Source organism: Eumetopias jubatus, unplaced genomic scaffold, assembly GCF_037043125.1.
Source record: "Eumetopias jubatus isolate StellerSeaLion01/CBP00866 unplaced genomic scaffold, mEumJub1_p1.0 scaffold_15, whole genome shotgun sequence".
In the NCBI taxonomy this organism is placed as follows: Eukaryota; Metazoa; Chordata; class Mammalia; order Carnivora; family Otariidae; genus Eumetopias; species Eumetopias jubatus.
In genome coordinates this window covers 46,919,735-46,940,831 of record NW_028274821.1, presented here as the reverse complement: position 1 = coordinate 46,940,831, position 21,097 = coordinate 46,919,735, and the positions used below count along the sequence as shown (strand labels likewise).

The window sequence follows — 21,097 nt, the reverse complement described above, 5'->3', positions numbered from 1 at the left end:
GAGCTCCCGGATTTCTTGGGGGTAGATGGGTGGGCAGGGTTCCCTGTGTTTAGTGTGTTTCTGTGCCGGCCTGGATGTGTGGGGGACCTTCAGCTCCGCAGCGCGCGAGTCAGCCGGCAGGCAGGGGTGGAGGGAGGCCGCGCACGTACCTTTGTCCTGAAGCTGCCAGACCTTGCCTGCTTGTGGCAGGTAAACTGCATGGTGGTCTCTCGCAGCCCATCAGTGGGCTCCTGGCCCCGAGGCCTGCCTCCTCCACATGCCCTGGCTGGTTGACCAGAAGCAGCTGCGGACGGAAAGCTGGTGGTGGTGCTCACTCCCCTCGCCCTTGCCCCTGGCCCTGCCAATTGGTTCTCCAACACTGTCCAGTATTTCATAATCCATAATACTGGGATCGAAACTGAAGGTGGCTATAGGGATTTTCAGGACAAGACTTACTCTTTGTCATAGGCAGAGTCAGGACACAGTTTTATGACAGGTCCCATTTGTGCAGAGATCCCAAGCCTGGCCTCCATCTTGGTCGTCGCCCTGGTCGCACGTGGCCACCAGGGGGCAGTCCTCCCGGAGAGGCGCTTCATTAGCCCACCCTTCCACCTGATCCTGCTTTCTGTTTCCTTTTCGCCACAGCTGCTATTACATCACATTGGATGGAAATCAGAACAAAGCCTCTCTTGCCGTTGGTCCTGCCAAACCTAGAGATTTCATTTTAGTTTTGCGTTCTACTCGCGATGTGCTGCCCTTTAGAGAAACCTTTAAGCTGAGACACAAACGAACGGAAAGCTGTTGCGTGAACAGGCTGAGAGGTCAAGAGATGAGTGCCAGGGGTGCCACGGGTACCGTCCGGACTTCTGCCTTACAGAGGAAGGAAACCGCTAGGAGGGCAACGTGTCCTAGAATGCGGAGGGGGAGGGCAGGGACGGGTGCCAGAAGGTTAAAGAAATAGCATGTTCTTCTCCACTTCCACCTAGAGACTTATTCTCAACTCTCACATATTCACACAAGCCACCGTTTCATCACTGAATATAAACAAAAACCCTTCTTTGCAATGGGGAATGAACTGGTCGGCCTTCTGTAGATTTCACTAGACAAGTCCGGTTTTGGAGGCTGCCACCTTTGGAAAGGACATACTGTTCCCGAGAATTCTGCAGAAAGACACAAACAATATTCTCATAAGTAGCAGTCGTCAGAATTAAAACAAGACGGTATGTACCATATTTAAGTCGTCCCTTTATGGAGAATGCATGCTGGGTGCCTTTACGGGCATGAGTTCAGTTAATCTTCACAGTATTCTGTTATACTTGTTAAACCTATCAAACACTGGAGGAAAAGAAATGGGGTAAAATGCTACTGTAGTCACAGGGTCACAATGAGGACCTAAGGAGCCTAATTAATAAAACCAGTCATTCCAAAAAAAAAAAAAACATTCTTTCATCAGTAGTAATAGACAATCTGATGAAGGATTTAATGAGTTATCTATTCCTGCCTAGTGAATTATTGAAGCTGAGCAGCTCCCTGATATACAAGGTAGTAAGAAACAAGACAGGACAGACCATTGTCAGTACTGAAGTCAGGATTCCAAAGAATACAGTATTCAACCCATTAAGAAGGTTTGCCAAAACATCAATCCCATGAAATCATTCCGGAAGAAACATACGGCTTAAAAGGGCAAACTAGGCACAGAAAAACGGACCCCATTATCCCCAGATCCCATGCTATATTCTCCGCCACTTCAGACGCACTGACTTCTCTTATTTATGCTCCCATCGGCTCCAGAGTGGTCTCTGCTTATGATTCCCCCCAACCGACTCTCATGAGGTCCGCAAAGGCATCTAGTTTCCTGACACGCCAGGCAGTTTCAATCCACATCTTCCAGGAATCCACTGATGGTCTTCGAAGCACATCTCTGTCCTTAAATATACTCATCGGCATCCTCTCTTATTATCCACGTACTGTCCGACCATGAGTCCACTGTCTCCTTTGTGGCTCTTCTCTCCCCTCCCTTTAATGGTTGGAGAGCCTCAGAATCAAGTTCATGTGTGTTTCTCACAGTACACGGTCTGCCCGCATGAACACCTCTGTTGCTGGCCTTCCCTGCTAGATATGGACCTCAGCCATGGCATTTCTTGTCAAACGCAAGATCACCTCTCCCCTGACACTGGACATTTGTGCCTGCATGTCTACCAGTCCCCTGTCGAAGGTTCCCCAGCTTTTATGGGTACTTCCTGACCTTCTCCATTCCAGCATCAGGTGAGAGAATTCACTTCCTTCCCTTCTTCGTTATAACACTAAGTCTGAGCATTGTTCTCAGATTCCAGTCCCAACAACAACCAAGATGTAGACAACAGGACCTTTCTTTGTCATGTCCTATAGCCTAAGGGCAACGTACAACTTGTCTTAGAGGAAGTCAGTGGTTGCTGCAGATGTTCGTGATCTGATGGATAAAGGCATTCTGCTGACCATTTTCTTTTTAGACATTTTATTTATTTACTTGAGAGAGAGAGCATGAGACAAGGGTGGGTTAGAGGGAGTAGCAGACTCCCCGCAGGACAGGGATCCTGACTCGGCACTCGATCCTGGGACTCCCGGGTCATGACCTGAGCCAAAGGCAGTCGCTCAACCAACTGAGCCGCCCAGGAGCCGATCTGCCGACCATTTTTCAGCCAAGCTGCAATTAGCCGTGGTGTTACTCTTTGAACGCTTCCCATAGTGAAAGTTCAATTAAAAAAAAGAGAGATAAACTGATTAAATATAAGAATACATTTTATTCTATTGCTGACACCTACAGCTGCACATACTAATATATGAATAGAAATCTTATAAATATTTACATAAATAAATATTTAAATAGATAAATAGATATGAGCATGGTCAGCTGTAAGCCACTACAGCTTGTAGAGTTGACATGTCGCTTAATACTTCTGAAAACCTTTAACAAATGGTATCTGTTGATGTCACCATAACAGCAGAAATGACAGTCTTTGACACGGAAGAACCAGGGAAAGTGTGATATTATTCGTCAGAGGGAATCATTTCCATGGCGACCCGGGTCTCATTTCTTGCTCCTTAACCTTTCTTGCAAGATTGTTGATGCAAACAAGGAGCTCGTGATTTCTGCTCTGACAATCTCCCAGGCACAAGGGCTGTATTGCTTCTCTTGCAGATAGAGGGAGATCCTCTGGAAGTAGTTCCTCAGGATGGAGTCCACCTTCCTGAGGGGAGTCTCTGCCACCCCCGCCTCCTGCATGGCACAGGCTTCCAGGTGAGTCAGCTGCTCAGAAAGTCCCGAGCAGAACTCCTCTAGGAGGGTCTCGTTCCAAGCAGCAGATGAGGCCCCTGTGCAGAAGAGGTGGAAGATCCTCTGGTTCATCCCATGGACGACAGAGAGGGCTTGAGCCTTCTGCAACTGCTTGCCATCAAGCACCTCCTGCGGGAAGGCAAAGGCCCTTGCGTACTTGTCACAAGAGCTAGCAGACATTCTCCTCATTTGTCCCAGGAGCGTCAAGGCCCTCCAGGCGAACAGGCCATGGTTCGGAGGCAGGTCACATCCCAGAGAGCAGAGGGAGTGGCAGCTGAGCACCCCCAGGGCCACCAAGAAGGGAAAGGGCAGGGCCATTGGGGAACCTGCGAGACGCTGCTTGGCTGGCCTGGCTGGGGTGGGCAAGTCTGGGAACCGTGGCTCTGGGTTCTCTGACCATCTTCCCTTGTGTGTGTGGCTTAAGTAGGGGACAGAGGAGTTTTCAATTTCTGAACGTTTCCCTTACTTTCTACTTCTCTTTTTGCTTTCCTTTCTGCACTTTCTCTTTGGATTTACAGCATCGGATTCCCAACCATTTTTTAGTTTTTCCAATATTATCTCTTGCCTCTAGAGTCTTCGTTGATTGTTTAATTGGACATTCCATGAAAACTTCATAGCATGGATGCACAGTACATCTCGTTACAGAGTGTATTCATATGTGTGCTTTATAGGTAAAACAGAAAGTATAAAGTTTACTACGTCAGCGTTAAGAATGACTAAAAATGTTAAGCTGAAAGTTAAATTTTAACATTATTGATGCTTAAGTATAGAAGTAAATTGGACGAGTGACTATAATTTACTTACAGAAATAAATTGTAATACATAAAGTACATATGCAAATTAACAGTTTCTGAAAAGACATAAAGATTTTGGTGTACTTAAACCGGTAAACTCCTTCCAAATTGTTAAAGCAAGTGAAAGGTTAAATTATTATTAATATCTCTTCTTAGTGTCCTCAATTTTAATGTTGCCTCATATGACACAATCATTTGTATCTTCACCTGCTACTAGATACTCTTGAAGGCATTGTCAAAATATGTTTTCTGTGTAGCACTAGGTAATTACTGATGTGTTGAATAAGTGTTGTACAACTAAATCGTAAAATATAATCCGTTTGCATTTTATTGTCAAAGCCTGCGTCACATCAAGGCTCAGACAAGCAACATGCACACGACATCCGATGGCAGCTCGCAAGTAAGCACAGATCGCCTCTCCACGTCAGACTTTGAGATCTAGGAAATGATGGCGACAGACTCCTTCAGTCCTAAGTTATTCCTCTGATTCCTAGGTTTGTCGCACTGATCTTGCAGACCGTTTGGGTATCGTCCAAGTATTCTATGTCATCCTTTCTTGCGTTATAGCCAGGAAAATCCAATGCGAGACAGTAAATACTAAGGTTTTGTTAGACCGCTCCAAGGCTGTGCCAGTGTCCCCCAGCAGGAAGCCTGGTTCTTGTCTGGATGCGGAGGTGTGAAGGTTCTAATTGCAGATAAATGGATTTTCCCAGCCACACCTCCCTGACAAGGTAGTTCTCACCTCTACTAACATTTGTCCTCTGGAGTGACTGAGTGGCTTCCACCCAAGCTCTCCTGGACTCACTCCCTGAGGGCAGGCTGAGCATGTCCTGAGGACTCTAGACGCCCCTGCTGTGCAGGGGCCCGTTTCCTTGTCAGCAAACCAATGACTGGCCCTAGATCCTTGCCCTTGCCCCTGGAGTGTTTGTGCTGGGGACCTTATCTCTCGGTGCTGACCTCCTCCTCTCCTGACCGGGTGTCAAAATGTCAACAGCCCTCAGATGCTAAGGGTGAGCTTTTGTTTTCTCCAAGGAGAGGAAAGACCCCACTGTAATCATTGTACCTGGAGTAAGGGAATACATTTATTTTGCCACCGCAATTCTTATTTTTCAATTTTGAAAGCTTTTTTTAACTAGGCTCCAGCCACAGGGTGGAGCCCGACCTGGGGCTTGAACTCACAGTGTGAGATCAAGACCTGAGGTGAGAGTCAGAATCAGATCCTCAACGGACTGAGCCACTCAGGCTCCCCTAGTGTTCTAATTTTACTTAAACTATGGTACACCTCTTTGGCTTAAAATGTCTGGACTGGGCACGGGGCATTCACGGATTGTGTCTCCCAGGAGAAACTTCCAGCACAGAAAGTAATGACTTTCAGTAGTTCATTCAGTCTGCGTCTTTCTATTAGGCATCTTTGTCTGGTCGTTTCTGGTGCTCAGAATGCAGAGGGGGTGAGGCCCAGGCTATGATGTCAGGGAGAAACAGCCTTCTTGCCTTTCCTGATTCATGATATTGCATTTTCACTTGAAGGTAACAACAACAAAAAGAATTTGAATATCTTCATTTTACCACAGTGCGTTCCTGGACACACCCCGACTTGCTGCTCCCGCATCCTGTTCGGCATCATCGTGAGGATCATAGAAAGGGAAGGAAAAGAAAGATCAAGGGGCTGCCCTGGGTTTCTCTGTCATTTTCAAGACATTAGTTTTCTGTTTCTCATTTCAACTTTCCTAGAAAGCAAAACATGACAGTGGTGTATGGGGCGGGCGGGGGTGGGAGACAAATGTTCCATCTGAATGTCACAGAAGTGAAAGACAGGCCTCTGCTGAGAAAAATGGCAAAGGGTACGTCAGCAAAATTCAACGCAGCAACACTGGGGACCAGCAGCTCTGGCAGAGGGGGAGAATGAAGGCTGTACGGAATTACCCCACGTCAAGGCAGTGGCTGCCTCGGCCAGGCTCACACAAGACCAAGTCCTGGGTCCCGGGCGGCCCTCAGCTTTCCAAGACCAGCCAACTGATTTTTCTGTCATTCAATCCACATATGCTCAGCTCTGAGGAGAGATGAGAAGAGTCCCACCAACCAGCGCACAAGAGAATGGCGACCAGAACCCCAGCGGCTCACCCTCTGAGGAAGGAGAGAGGATACTCGCCCTGCCTGAGCGCTCTACCTCGTTGATCAATCCACTCAGGCAAGGAAAAGATTGCCTTGGGAAATCCAGCATTAAGACAAAGGGAACTGGATGATCCTAAACGATTCTGCTCTTCATCTGGATAAGAATAAGGATGATGATGTCTTATGACGCTAACACCCAAAGCTGATTGCGGGCTAACGCTTCTGAGATCCTTGAAATCATTAACTCAATCCTCTCAATTCCCCCATTTGGATTCCACTTCTTTATACAGCTGTTTGGAGAGAAATAGAAACCCGGAGGGATGAATTATTCTGAAGCTACCAAAGACGCAAGGTTGAACATGAGCAGTTGAGAGGTACTGTCTTGACTGGAAGCACCTGTTAAAAGCGGTGAAGGATAGACATGGAGAGAGGATGGAAGAAGCAGGAGAGGCTGTGGCATGAAATTAGTCAGGAGGGGAGGGTGAAGGATCAAGGATTCCAGATTCCACGTCAAACGTAAAGTGCTCTGGTGGTAGATGACAACGGGGGGTGTGGTGTGAGTCAACTGAACTGATGGTCTTGAAGTTCTCAGAAGAGTTGACAGACTCCCTTTTAAAAACTCATAAGGCAGGAGACTTTTCTGCCAAGGAAAGAGAACTTGCAGCTGGTCCTGGAGTAACCGTCCTCCTTGCAATACCCTGCAGGCTGCTGTCGTGTCAGTGTCTCCCGTGCTGGGGACACTGCTGTGGGCCACGTCTTGCGTAGGAGAACGCCCTGCTCGCAGGGTCTCCTTGAATCATCTCGGTCTCGGGAACGATATGGAGACACAGTTGACTCAATGCTGCCCATTCCTACTGTTGCACCTCCTGAGGACGGGTCGCTGATCCAGTGGACACATCCACATTTCTCTTCTCCGTCCAGGTTCCCAAGTTGCTGCTGACCTCCCGCACCTTCATGTTTCCAGACGTGCAGCTGTGGTTTTTAGAGCAAAGGAGCATCCTGCGCCTACTTGAATCACAACATAGGAGACCTCAAGCACAGGCATGGCTGAGCTCCCGGATTTCTTGGGGGTAGATGGGTGGGCAGGGTTCCCTGTGTTTAGTGTGTTTCTGTGCCGGCCTGGATGTGTGGGGGACCTTCAGCTCCGCAGCGCGCGAGTCAGCCGGCAGGCAGGGGTGGAGGGAGGCCGCGCACGTACCTTTGTCCTGAAGCTGCCAGACCTTGCCTGCTTGTGGCAGGTAAACTGCATGGTGGTCTCTCGCAGCCCATCAGTGGGCTCCTGGCCCCGAGGCCTGCCTCCTCCACATGCCCTGGCTGGTTGACCAGAAGCAGCTGCGGACGGAAAGCTGGTGGTGGTGCTCACTCCCCTCGCCCTTGCCCCTGGCCCTGCCAATTGGTTCTCCAACACTGTCCAGTATTTCATAATCCATAATACTGGGATCGAAACTGAAGGTGGCTATAGGGATTTTCAGGACAAGACTTACTCTTTGTCATAGGCAGAGTCAGGACACAGTTTTAGGACAGGTCCCATTTGTGCAGAGATCCCAAGCCTGGCCTCCATCTTGGTCGTCGCCCTGGTCGCACGTGGCCACCAGGGGGCAGTCCTCCCGGAGAGGCGCTTCATTAGCCCACCCTTCCACCTGATCCTGCTTTCTGTTTCCTTTTCGCCACAGCTGCTATTACATCACATTGGATGGAAATCAGAACAAAGCCTCTCTTGCCGTTGCTCCTGCCAAACCTAGAGATTTCATTTTAGTTTTGCGTTCTACTCGCGATGTGCTGCCCTTTAGAGAAACCTTTAAGCTGAGACACAAACGAACGGAAAGCTGTTGCGTGAACAGGCTGAGAGGTCAAGAGATGAGTGCCAGGGGTGCCACGGGTACCGTCCGGACTTCTGCCTTACAGAGGAAGGAAACCGCTAGGAGGGCAACGTGTCCTAGAATGCGGAGGGGGAGGGCAGGGACGGGTGCCAGAAGGTTAAAGAAATAGCATGTTCTTCTCCACTTCCACCTAGAGACTTATTCTCAACTCTCACATATTCACACAAGCCACCGTTTCATCACTGAATATAAACAAAAACCCTTCTTTGCAATGGGGAATGAACTGGTCGGCCTTCTGTAGATTTCACTAGACAAGTCCGGTTTTGGAGGCTGCCACCTTTGGAAAGGACATACTGTTCCCGAGAATTCTGCAGAAAGGCACAAACAATATTCTCATAAGTAGCAGTCGTCAGAATTAAAACAAGACGGTATGTACCATATTTAAGTCGTCCCTTTATGGAGAATGCATGCTGGGTGCCTTTACGGGCATGAGTTCAGTTAATCTTCACAGTATTCTGTTATACTTGTTAAACCTATCAAACACTGGAGAAAAAGAAATGGGGTAAAATGCTACTGTAGTCACAGGGTCACAATGAGGACCTAAGGAGCCTAATTAATAAAACCAGTCATTCCAAAAAAAAAAAAAACATTCTTTCATCAGTAGTAATAGACAATGTGATGAAGGATTTAATGAGTTATCTATTCCTGCCTAGTGAATTATTGAAGCTGAGCAGCTCCCTGATATACAAGGTAGTAAGAACCAAGACAGGACAGACCATTGTCTGTAATGAAGTCAGGATTCCAAAGAATACAGTATTCAACCCATTAAGAAGGTTTGCCAAAACATCAAACCCATGAAATCATTCCGGAAGAAACATACGGCATAAAAGGGCAAACTAGGCACAGAAAAACGGACCCCATTATCCCCAGATCCCATGCTATATTCTCCGCCACTTCAGACGCACTGACTTCTCTTATTTATGCTCCCATCGGCTCCAGAGTGGTCTCTGCTTATGATTCCCCCCAACCGACTCTCATGAGGTCCGCAAAGGCATCTAGTTTCCTGACACGCCAGGCAGTTTCAATCCACATCTTCCAGGAATCCACTGATGGTCTTCGAAGCACATCTCTGTCCTTAAATATACTCATCGGCATCCTCTCTTATTATCCACGTACTGTCCGACCATGAGTCCACTGTCTCCTTTGTGGCTCTTCTCTCCCCTCCCTTTAATGGTTGGAGAGCCTCAGAATCAAGTTCATGTGTGTTTCTCACACTACACGGTCTGCCCGCATGAACACCTCTGTTGCTGGCCTTCCCTGCTAGATATGGACCTCAGCCATGGCATTTCTTGTCAAACGCAAGATCACCTCTCCCCTGACACTGGACATTTGTGCCTGCATGTCTACCAGTCCCCTGTCGAAGGTTCCCCAGCTTTTATGGGTACTTCCTGACCTTCTCCATTCCAGCATCAGGTGAGAGAATTCACTTCCTTCCCTTCTTCGTTATAACACTAAGTCTGAGCATTGTTCTCAGATTCCAGTCCCAACAACAACCAAGATGTAGACAACAGGACCTTTCTTTGTCATGTCCTATAGCCTAAGGGCAACGTACAACTTGTCTTAGAGGAAGTCAGTGGTTGCTGCAGATGTTCGTGATCTGATGGATAAAGGCATTCTGCTGACCATTTTCTTTTTAGACATTTTATTTATTTACTTGAGAGAGAGAGCATGAGACAAGGGTGGGTTAGAGGGAGTAGCAGACTCCCCGCAGGACAGGGATCCTGACTCGGCACTCGATCCTGGGACTCCCGGGTCATGACCTGAGCCAAAGGCAGTCGCTCAACCAACTGAGCCGCCCAGGAGCCGATCTGCCGACCATTTTTCAGCCAAGCTGCAATTAGCCGTGGTGTTACTCTTTGAACGCTTCCCATAGTGAAAGTTCAATTAAAAAAAAGAGAGATAAACTGATTAAATATAAGAATACATTTTATTCTATTGCTGACACCTACAGCTGCACATACTAATATATGAATAGAAATCTTATAAATATTTACATAAATAAATATTTAAATAGATAAATAGATATGAGCATGGTCAGCTGTAAGCCACTACAGCTTGTAGAGTTGACATGTCGCTTAATACTTCTGAAAACCTTTAACAAATGGTATCTGTTGATGTCACCATAACAGCAGAAATGACAGTCTTTGACACGGAAGAACCAGGGAAAGTGTGATATTATTCGTCAGAGGGAATCATTTCCATGGCGACCCGGGTCTCATTTCTTGCTCCTTAACCTTTCTTGCAAGATCGTTGATGCAAACAAGGAGCTCGTGATTTCTGCTCTGACAATCTCCCAGGCACAAGGGCTGTATTGCTTCTCTTGCAGATAGAGGGAGATCCTCTGGAAGTAGTTCCTCAGGATGGAGTCCACCTTCCTGAGGGGAGTCTCTGCCACCCCCGCCTCCTGCATGGCACAGGCTTCCAGGTGAGTCAGCTGCTCAGAAAGTCCCGAGCAGAACTCCTCTAGGAGGGTCTCGTTCCAAGCAGCAGATGAGGCCCCTGTGCAGAAGAGGTGGAAGATCCTCTGGTTCATCCCATGGACGACAGAGAGGGCTTGAGCCTTCTGCAACTGCTTGCCATCAAGCACCTCCTGCGGGAAGGCAAAGGCCCTTGCGTACTTGTCACAAGAGCTAGCAGACATTCTCCTCATTTGTCCCAGGAGCGTCAAGGCCCTCCAGGCGAACAGGCCATGGTTCGGAGGCAGGTCACATCCCAGAGAGCAGAGGGAGTGGCAGCTGAGCACCCCCAGGGCCACCAAGAAGGGAAAGGGCAGGGCCATTGGGGAACCTGCGAGACGCTGCTTGGCTGGCCTGGCTGGGGTGGGCAAGTCTGGGAACCGTGGCTCTGGGTTCTCTGACCACCTTCCCTTGTGTGTGTGGCTTAAGTAGGGGACAGAGAGGAGTTTTCAATTTCTGAACGTTTCCCTTACTTTCTACTTCTCTTTTTGCTTTCCATGACACTTTCTACTTGGGTTTGGAGCATGGGTTTCTCAACCGTTTCTTTTTCTTATCGCCCCCTCCCTTTACAGTCTTTTGAATGTTCATGTAACTGAACCTTCAAGAAAGCTCACCAGCACAGATCTGCAGTCTATATCTTTATGTATGTATACCCCTTCTTTATAGATAAAAAAGAAAGTGTCCATTTTACTGTGTTTATTTAATTCAGGGTGGAGAATGACTAAAACTTTCAAACTGAAAGCTCAATTTAATACCTTTTGACTCTTCACTGGATAACTAACTTTGATTAGCGACTTCCAATTTTTTACTTATTTCAATGGAAATATAAAAGTATAATGCAAATTAAGAATTTCTACAAAGACATATTAATGATATCAATGTACTTAAATATTTAGAAATCCTTCCAATTTGCTAACAGTCAGTGAAAAATTAAAGTATTTATTGGACATTTGTTTTTAGTGTACTGTATTTAGGTGTCCTCAATGAGGAAATAATTTTTAAATGCACTTGCTGCTTCATACTCATCAAGTTATTCTCAAATATTTTTTCTATGTAGCACTAGATAGAATTACTGATGTGTTGAATAAGTATTGCAGAATGATGGGGCACCTGGGTGGCTCAGTTGGTTAAGCGACTGCCTTCGGCTCAGGTCATGGTCCTGGAGTCCCGGGATCGAGTCCTGCATCAGGCTCCCTGCTCGGCAGGGAGTCTGCTTCTCCCTCTGACCCTCTTCCCTCTCGTGCTCTCTATCTCTCATTCTCTCTCTCAAATAAATAAATAAAATCTTTAAAAAAAAAATAAGTATTGCAGAATGAAATCATAAAGTGTAATCTATTTGTATTTATTTCCAAAGCCGGCATCACAACAAGGCTCAGACACCCGCAACGTCCACCAGGTAGCCGATGGCGGCTCACAAGGAAGCAAAGATCACCTCTCCAGGTAAGACATTGAGATCCAGGAAACGATGGAGAGAAAGTCCTCCAATCCCAGATTATTCCTGTTATTCCTAGGTGGGGCACTATCTTGCAGACATTTGCCGTATCTTCCACAAATTCCATGTCCATGCTTCTTGGGCCATACCCAAGAAAACCCAATGCCAGACAATAAATACTGAGGATAAGGTTTTGTTAGACCGCTCGCTCCAAGGTTGAGCTTTGCTGTACCACACACCTTGGAATATTGAAGACTTGTTCCCAACCCTAAGAACTACTTGCTACATTGTTGGAAGCAACTGTAACAACTGTTCTGCCTGGTGCGGGGCTGCTGGTGATGGGAGAGACTGTGCAGCTAAAGAAGCAGGGAGGATGGGAAAAAACTCAGGACCTACTGCTCACTTTGGCTGTGAATATAACTGCTCTTTTTTACAAAAAAAAAAAAAGATATTTTTGTAAAAGTTCCTAAAAACCCAGGGAAATTGTCTGATGACACTAAAGGAGTCAGTTAATTCCAGGAAAGAGCCTTTTTTTGCCCTGGAGGAAACACACCCACCAGGGACGGACTTCTACATACAAGACAAGGCCAGTCTCCAGACTTGGTCACTGTCTAGCTCACCTTTCCCACTCGCTGGCAGCCCCCCGGAAAGACTGTGACCGGCCACGGCACAGCAACCTTCCGCTCCTGTGTCCCCTTTGCTATAGCCACTGTTACATCACTGCAGCAGGGACATTCCCTCAGGTCCAGAAATAGTCAGCAGGAGAAAGGAAGAGAGTTTCAAAAAACCTAGAAATTTCAAACAACTTTTGCTCTTCCTCGGTGGCCTTGTAATAGGAAGTGAAATGGCCAGACGGAAACCACAAAGCAGAAGGAAGCAACTGTGTGAATGGGCAGGAGAGGCTCCTCAGGAGGAAGGGAGGAGGGCAGAACTCCCTGGGGGGTTTCTACCGTGGGGGAGAGGGAGACACTGCGATTTGGGGAGGAGGGAAACCCTGTGATTTGGAAGTGAAAGGATGTGATCTGGGGAAGCAGGGAGGAAGCGGAAATGTGCTCTACCAGAATGTCTAGACTATGTGTACGTCCGCACTGTGTATATGGATACATAGGATCTCATTGTGTCTATAATTCCATTCCATTCATTGGCCACCTCTCCCAATTGGGTATTTTAGAGAATCAGCAGTTTGCAGTCAGTTACAGAGAGAAGGCTAGGAGAAGATCACCTTTCGCTTAGAGACGTCTATGAAAATAATCCTAGTCATCATCTGTTAAACTCTCACTGAGTGGAAGATACTAGATACATTTAAAGGTGCTAGTCCGTTATTACAACAACTCTAGGAATATTCCCACCCCACGTTACGTTTGGGAAAACGGAACTTCAGAGATCTCAAGTGAGTTTCTCAGGATCAAACAACTAGATCGAAAGCAGAATCTAGAAGCGGTGGGTAGTCCTCTAGCCCCTGTGATAACTTACTACCTCGGGTTCATCTTGGGAAATTCTGAAACTTCTCTTCTTGCAAACTTTCTGGAGATCATTCTTCCCTGGTTGTGTCCCACCTGCACCGGCTGCCCCCTCTCTGTGCCCTTTGCAGGCTCCCCTTCTCTTTCTCAGCCTTAAAAGTTAAAGGTGCTCTGAAGCTTTAGGGCATTTTCTCATTCCACGCTCAATTGAGACAGAAGGGCTTTCAGTACCGTGCCTCAATTTCTGAATATGCAAGACACAATGGGGATTGAGTGTCTCCAGGATGTGACTTGTTGGAGATTCCAGATTCACACATGCATCTACCAGTGGGAAGTCAGCTTTCCCCTTTTCTTGACATCCCTGCTTCAAGCTCCTGGTGACAGAATCCCTTGTCCTCTACTTCTCTGAAGAGGTAGCCTCAGACTCTTTGAGAAGGATTCTTGTCCCCCTCCCTCTGCTGGAAAAGCCAGCAGATTTCCCACTGACCTTCCCGGGGAGAGCCTGGTGGGGATTCTGAAGGTCAAACTCACAAACCTGTGGGCTGCAGTAAGTACGGATCCCTGGAGTTGGGAAGCCTCGAGTGGAAGCACACAGAGCCTCAAGCAATGCTTCAGTTATAGCTCGTGTTCCTCCCAATACGTTCTCCTGGTAAGGTGTGATTGTCTGCATGCTCTTTTGCTCTAGTTACCCGCGCTGGGGCTGGCCCTGGGACCGCAGCTGTGAGTGGATCTAAGAAGAGTTGTTGTTTTCAATTGTCTTGCATTGTGTGGTTGTTTCTGTTGTTGCTGTTGTTGTTGATGTTGCTCCTGCTGTGACGTCAGGAAAAAGTTCCAAGTGGTTCAGCGTTGGACAGGAAACCAAGGATCCTGCAATACATGAACCCGTGAACATCTTCAGTATAGTCTCACCTACATAAGGATGCCCTTAGAGATCCTCATGTTCACAGACACATTTTAAGCACAATTTTGAGCAATTTAACTCAATGCGTTCTATGACTAAAGCAGAAAGAAGAGTCCTTAGAAAGATGGAACACATGGGCATGTGACTTAAAGTTGTAGGTCAAGAATATCATTTTCAGGTTCCTTTCCTGCTTTCTAGTTTTGTTTTTTTTTAAATTTCCCTTTCCTTATTTCTTCATTTGTATATGAAGAGACGGGTCTCCTTCTCCTGATTTTGACTGAGAGCGTCAAGGTCTGCTGGAGCATCTCATGCAGGACAGAGATGGCCCAGGCCTTCTCGACCTGGGGGGCCACCCACCATGTCCCAGAGGAGATGTCCCTCAGTCAGGGGAAGGGACAGACCCTCCTCCTCTGTATCAGAAGCAACAAGTCCCCCTGTGTAGCCGCCCAGGGCCTGGAGGCAGGTCACAGCCCAGAGCTGAGATGCCGCCACAGGGGGAGCCCCGCGGAGGGGCTGGGTACTGCACCTGAGGGCTTGTGGTGGCCTGGGGGACCAGTGGGGGGCACCGTGGCCCTCAGGTCCTCTCCCATTCTTTCTACTCATGACTCTTAAATACAACACGGTCGTTTTCATTTGCAGAATGTTCCTGTACACTTACCTGTTTTAATTTTTGTTTGCTTTTTTATATTTGCTTTTCATACATTAGAGGAGATTAGAATACATCATTCATATCCATTATTTTTTCAATTCTTCATCAAAGTTTAATTGGCCCAAAAAAGGTAAATCTCTCAAAACGATTTCCTCTCTGTACTCACTAGCTTCCTTTCTGTTCCTCACCCTTCCTCCTCCTCCAGTACGGTTTTTGGTGATTAATCCAGTTAAACCAGCCTGCACCTGGGTCACACCCCTCTACTTCCCGCCTGGGGGCACTTTCCATGCACCTTTTGCTCTGATGCAATTCCTTGAAGCCTTTTTCTGCTTTGAAATAGACTCTTAAGCAATATTCGCTCTTAGCCTACCGCCTTAGAGCCATTCCTCCTTTATTTGCAGTGTGGCTCTTTTCTCTCTTAACCACTCGACCTTGAGGCATCGCTTTTAAGTTCTTTTCTCATTCAACATCTCTTCCATCGGGACCACATCCTTGCCTGGGCTTTAAGTGAATGGAATGGCTTGTAAATGGCAGACTCAAGGATCCATTTGATAAAGAATGTTCACACTTGGATGTCTACCAGTCTAATGTGGAAGGTATCTAGTGCTTCTGATTCTATGTCGTGACATCTGTGTTTCCTCGTCTTCTTCTACACTTCATATTTACCCTTCTTCTCATTCTACCCTTTAACTTAACTGATATTACTTCCCCTATAATTATCAAAACAGACAGGGCATTGATTTGTTAAGTCCGCCTTTATCCTGATGACAACATACAAACTGGCTTAAACGAAGCCTGTGGTATTACTTCAAATGTGAATCACGAATAATGTGTCACTGAGTTCTACAATGCATTCTTTCATCAGGTTGTCATTACACTTGTTTCCTCTTTCAATAACAAACAAATACAATTGTTCTATAGAAACATTTAATGAACAAAAAATAAAAATCTTAATGAATCTAAAGCACATATACTTCTCTTCACCACAAAGGGAATATACACCTAGTATTATACAATAAAAAATAATTTAAATCTTATAAATAGTGAAATTCATATATAGTTCCACAGGTAGATCAGCATGGTCATCGAAAAACGACAGATGTTTGTAGAGTTGACTTTATGTTGCTTAATACTCCTGAGATGATGTGAAAAATTGATTCCATTCATGACACCAGGACAGCAAAAGTGACAGTTTGACATGGCAGAACTCCAGAGAACGTGGTATTATCAGCCAGATGGAATGATTTCCATGGCGACCCGGGTCTCATTTCTTGCTCCTTAACCTTTCTTGCAAGATCGTTGATGCAAACAAGGAGCTCGTGATTTCTGCTCTGACAATCTCCCAGGCACAAGGGCTGTATTGCTTCTCTTGCAGATAGAGGGAGATCCTCTGGAAGTAGTTCCTCAGGATGGAGTCCACCTTCCTGAGGGGAGTCTCTGCCACCCCCGCCTCCTGCATGGCACAGGCTTCCAGGTGAGTCAGCTGCTCAGAAAGTCCCGAGCAGAACTCCTCTAGGAGGGTCTCGTTCCAAGCAGCAGATGAGGCCCCTGTGCAGAAGAGGTGGAAGATCCTCTGGTTCATCCCATGGACGACAGAGAGGGCTTGAGCCTTCTGCAACTGCTTGCCATCAAGCACCTCCTGCGGGAAGGCAAAGGCCCTTGCGTACTTGTCACAAGAGCTAGCAGACATTCTCCTCATTTGTCCCAGGAGCGTCAAGGCCCTCCAGGCGAACAGGCCATGGTTCGGAGGCAGGTCACATCCCAGAGAGCAGAGGGAGTGGCAGCTGAGCACCCCCAGGGCCACCAAGAAGGGAAAGGGCAGGGCCATTGGGGAACCTGCGAGACGCTGCTTGGCTGGCCTGGCTGGGGTGGGCAAGTCTGGGAACCGTGGCTCTGGGTTCTCTGACCATCTTCCCTTGTGTGTGTGGCTTAAGTAGGGGACAGAGGAGTTTTCAATTTCTGAACGTTTCCCTTACTTTCTACTTCTCTTTTTGCTTTCCTTTCTGCACTTTCTCTTTGGATTTACAGCATCGGATTCCCAACCATTTTTTAGTTTTTCCAATATTATCTCTTGCCTCTAGAGTCTTCGTTGATGTGTTTAATTGGACATTCCATGAAAACTTCATAGCATGGATGCACAGTACATCTCGTTACAGAGTGTATTCATAAGTGTGCTTTATAGGTAAAACAGAAAGTATAAAGTTTATCCACGTCAGCGTAAAGAATGACTAAAAATGTTAAGCTGAAAGTTAAATTTTAACATTATTGATGCTTAAGTATAGAAGTAAATTGGACGAGTGACTGTAATTTACTTACAGAAATAAATTGTAATACATAAAGTACATATGCAAATTAACAGTTTCTGAAAAGACATAAAGATTTTGGTGTACTTAAACAGGTAAACTCCTTCCAAATTGCTAAAGCAAGTGAAAGGTTAAATTATTATTAACATCTCTTCTTAGTGTCCTCAATTTTAATGTTGCCTCATATGACACAATCATTTGTATCTTCACCTGCTACTAGATACTCTTGAAGGCATTGTCAAAATATGTTTTCTGTGTAGCACTAGGTAATTACTGATGTGTTGAATAAGTGTTGTACAACTAAATCGTAAAATATAATCCGTTTGCATTTTATTGTCAAAGCCTGCGTCACATCAAGGCTCAGACAAGCAACATGCACACGAGATCCAATGGCAGCTCGCAAGTAAGCACAGATCGCCTCTCCACGTCAGACTTTGAGATCTAGGAAATGATGGCGACAGACTCCTTCAGTCCTAAGTTATTCCTCTAATTCCTAGGTTTGTCGCACTCATCTTGCAGACCGTTTGGGTATCGTCCAAGTATTCTATGTCATCCTTTCTTGCGTTATAGCCAGGAAAATCCAATGCGAGACAGTAAATACTAAGGTTTTGTTAGACCGCTCCAAGGCTGTGCCAGTGTCCCCCAGCAGGAAGCCTGGTTCTTGTCTGGATGCGGAGGTGTGAAGGTTCTAATTGCAGATAAATGGATTTTCCCAGCCACACCTCCCTGACAAGGTAGTTCTCACCTCTACTAACATTTGTCCTCTGGAGTGACTGAGTGGCTTCCACCCAAGCTCTCCTGGACTCACTCCCTGAGGGCAGGCTGAGCATGTCCTGAGGACTCTAGACGCCCCTGCTGTGCAGGGGCCCGTTTCCTTGTCAGCAAACCAATGACTGGCCCTAGATCCTTGCCCTTGCCCCTGGAGTGTTTGTGCTGGGGACCTTATCTCTCGGTGCTCACCTCCTCCTCTCCTGACCGGGTGTCAAAATGTCAACAGCCCTCAGATGCTAAGGGTGAGCTTTTGTTTTCTCCAAGGAGAGGAAAGACCCCACTGTAATCATTGTACCTGGAGTAAGGGAATACATTTATTTTGCCACCGCAATTCTTATTTTTCAATTTTGAAAGCTTTTTTTAACTAGGCTCCAGCCACAGGGTGGAGCCCGACCTGGGGCTTGAACTCACAGTGTGAGATCAAGACCTGAGGTGAGAGTCAGAATCAGATCCTCAACGGACTGAGCCACTCAGGCTCCCCTAGTGTTCTAATTTTACTTAAACTATGGTACACCTCTTTGGCTTAAAATGTCTGGACTGGGCACGGGGCATTCACGGATTGTGTCTCCCAGGAGAACCTTCCAGCACAGAAAGTAATGACTTTCAGTAGTTCATTCAGTCTGCGTCTTTCTATTAGGCATCTTTGTCTGGTCGTTTCTGGTGCTCAGAATGCAGAGGGGGTGAGGCCCAGGCTATGATGTCAGGGAGAAACAGCCTTCTTGCCTTTCCTGATTCATGATATTGCATTTTCACTTGAAGGTAACAACAACAAAAAGAATTTGAATATCTTCATTTTACCACAGTGCGTTCCTGGACACACCCCGACTTGCTGCTCCCGCATCCTGTTCGGCATCATCGTGAGGATCATAGAAAGGGAAGGAAAAGAAAGATCAAGGGGCTGCCCTGGGTTTCTCTGTCATTTTCAAGACATTAGTTTTCTGTTTCTCATTTCAACTTTCCTAGAAAGCAAAACATGACAGTGGTGTATGGGGCGGGCGGGGGTGGGAGACAAATGTTCCATCTGAATGTCACAAAAGTGAAAGACTGGCCTCTGCTGAGAAAAATGGCAAAGGGTACGTCAGCAAAATTCAACGCAGCAACACTGGGGACCAGCAGCTCTGGCAGAGGGGGAGAATGAAGGCTGTACGGAATTACCCCACGTCAAGGCAGTGGCTGCCTCGGCCAGGCTCACACAAGACCAAGTCCTGGGTCCCGGGCGGCCCTCAGCTTTCCAAGACCAGCCAACTGATTTTTCTGTCATTCAATCCACATATGCTCAGCTCTGAGGAGAGATGAGAAGAGTCCCACCAACCAGCTCACAAGAGAATGGCGACCAGAACCCCAGTGGCTCACCCTCTGAGGAAGGAGAGAGGATACTCGCCCTGCCTGAGCGCTCTACCTCGTTGATCAATCCACTCAGGCAAGGAAAAGATTGCCTTGGGAAATCCAGCATTAAGACAAAGGGAACTGGATGATCCTAAACGATTCTGCTCTTCATCTGGATAAGAATAAGGATGATGATGTTTTATGACGCTAACACCCAAAGCTGATTGCGGGCTAACGCTTCTGAGATCCTTGAAATCATTAACTCAATCCTCTCAATTCCCCCATTTGGATTCCACTTCTTTATACAGCTGTTTGGAGAGAAATAGAAACCCGGAGGGATGAATTATTCTGAAGCTACCAAAGACACAAGGTTGAACATGAGCGGTTGAGAGGTACTGTCTTGACTGGAAGCACCTGTTAAAAGCGGTGAAGGATAGACATGGAGAGAGGATGGAAGAAGCAGGAGAGGCTGTGGCATGAAATTAGTCAGGAGGGGAGGGTGAAGGATCAAGGATTCCAGATTCCACGTCAAACGTAAAGTGCTCTGGTGGTAGATGACAACGGGGGGTGTGGTGTGAGTCAACTGAACTGATGGTCTTGAAGTTCTCAGAAGAGTTGACAGACTCCCTTTTAAAAACTCATAAGGCAGGAGACTTTTCTGCCAAGGAAAGAGAACTTGCAGCTGGTCCTGGAGTAACCGTCCTCCTTGCAATACCCTGCAGGCTGCTGTCGTGTCAGTGTCTCCCGTGCTGGGGACACTGCTGTGGGCCACGTCTTGCGTAGGAGAACGCCCTGCTCGCAGGGACTCCTTGAATCATCTCGGTCTCGGGAACGATATGGAGACACAGTTGACTCAATGCTGCCCATTCCTACTGTTGCACCTCCTGAGGACGGGTCGCTGATCCAGTGGACACATCCACATTTCTCTTCTCCGTCCAGGTTCCCAAGTTGCTGCTGACCTCCCGCACCTTCATGTTTCCAGACGTGCAGCTGTGGTTTTTAGAGCAAAGGAGCATCCTGCGCCTACTTGAATCACAACATAGGAGACCTCAAGCACAGGCATGGCTGAGCTCCCGGATTTCTTGGGGGTAGATGGGTGGGCAGGGTTCCCTGTGTTTAGTGTGTTTCTGTGCCGGCCTGGATGTGTGGGGGACCTTCAGCTCCGCAGCGCGCGAGTCAGCCGGCAGGCAGGGGTGGAGGGAGGCCGCACACGTACCTTTGTCCTGAAGCTGCCAGACCTTGCCTGCTTGTGGCAGGTAAACTGCATGGTGGTCTCTCGCAGCCCATCAGTGGGCTCCTGGCCCCGAGGCCTGCCTCCTCCACATGCCCTGGCTGGTTGACCAGAAGCAGCTGCGGACGGAAAGCTGGTGGTGGTGCTCACTCCCCTCGCCCTTGCCGCTGGCCCTGCCAATTGGTTCTCCAACACTGTCCAGTATTTCATAATCCATAATACTGGGATCGAAACTGAAGGTGGCTATAGGGATTTTCAGGACAAGACTTACTCTTTGTCATAGGCAGAGTCAGGACACAGTTTTATGACAGGTCCCATTTGTGCAGAGATCCCAAGCCTGGCCTCCATCTTGGTCGTCGCCCTGGTCGCACGTGGCCACCAGGGGGCAGTCCTCCCGGAGAGGCGCTTCATTAGCCCACCCTTCCACCTGATCCTGCTTTCTGTTTCCTTTTCGCCACAGCTGCTATTACATCACATTGGATGGAAATCA

The 21,097-nt window shown here is 47.3% G+C and overlaps 3 protein-coding genes across 3 annotated transcripts; all 3 read right to left on the bottom strand.

The window, feature by feature from the left end:
- Window positions 1-3,046: 3,046 nt before the first annotated feature.
- LOC148162397 (interferon alpha-1/2-like) lies at window positions 3,047-3,610 on the bottom strand. The gene has a single exon (XM_088019084.1). It carries the CDS (start codon window positions 3,608-3,610, stop codon window positions 3,047-3,049), a length of 564 nt encoding a protein of 187 aa, XP_087875210.1.
- A 6,683-nt stretch (window positions 3,611-10,293) lies between these two features.
- Window positions 10,294-10,857, bottom strand: LOC148162396 (interferon alpha-1/2-like). Its single transcript, XM_088019062.1, has one exon. The coding sequence runs from the start codon at window positions 10,855-10,857 to the stop codon at window positions 10,294-10,296; it is 564 nt and encodes a 187-aa protein (XP_087875188.1).
- Window positions 10,858-16,240: 5,383 nt separating this feature from the next.
- LOC148162395 (interferon alpha-1/2-like) lies at window positions 16,241-16,804 on the bottom strand. The gene has a single exon (XM_088019063.1). It carries the CDS (start codon window positions 16,802-16,804, stop codon window positions 16,241-16,243), a length of 564 nt encoding a protein of 187 aa, XP_087875189.1.
- Window positions 16,805-21,097: the final 4,293 nt, after the last annotated feature.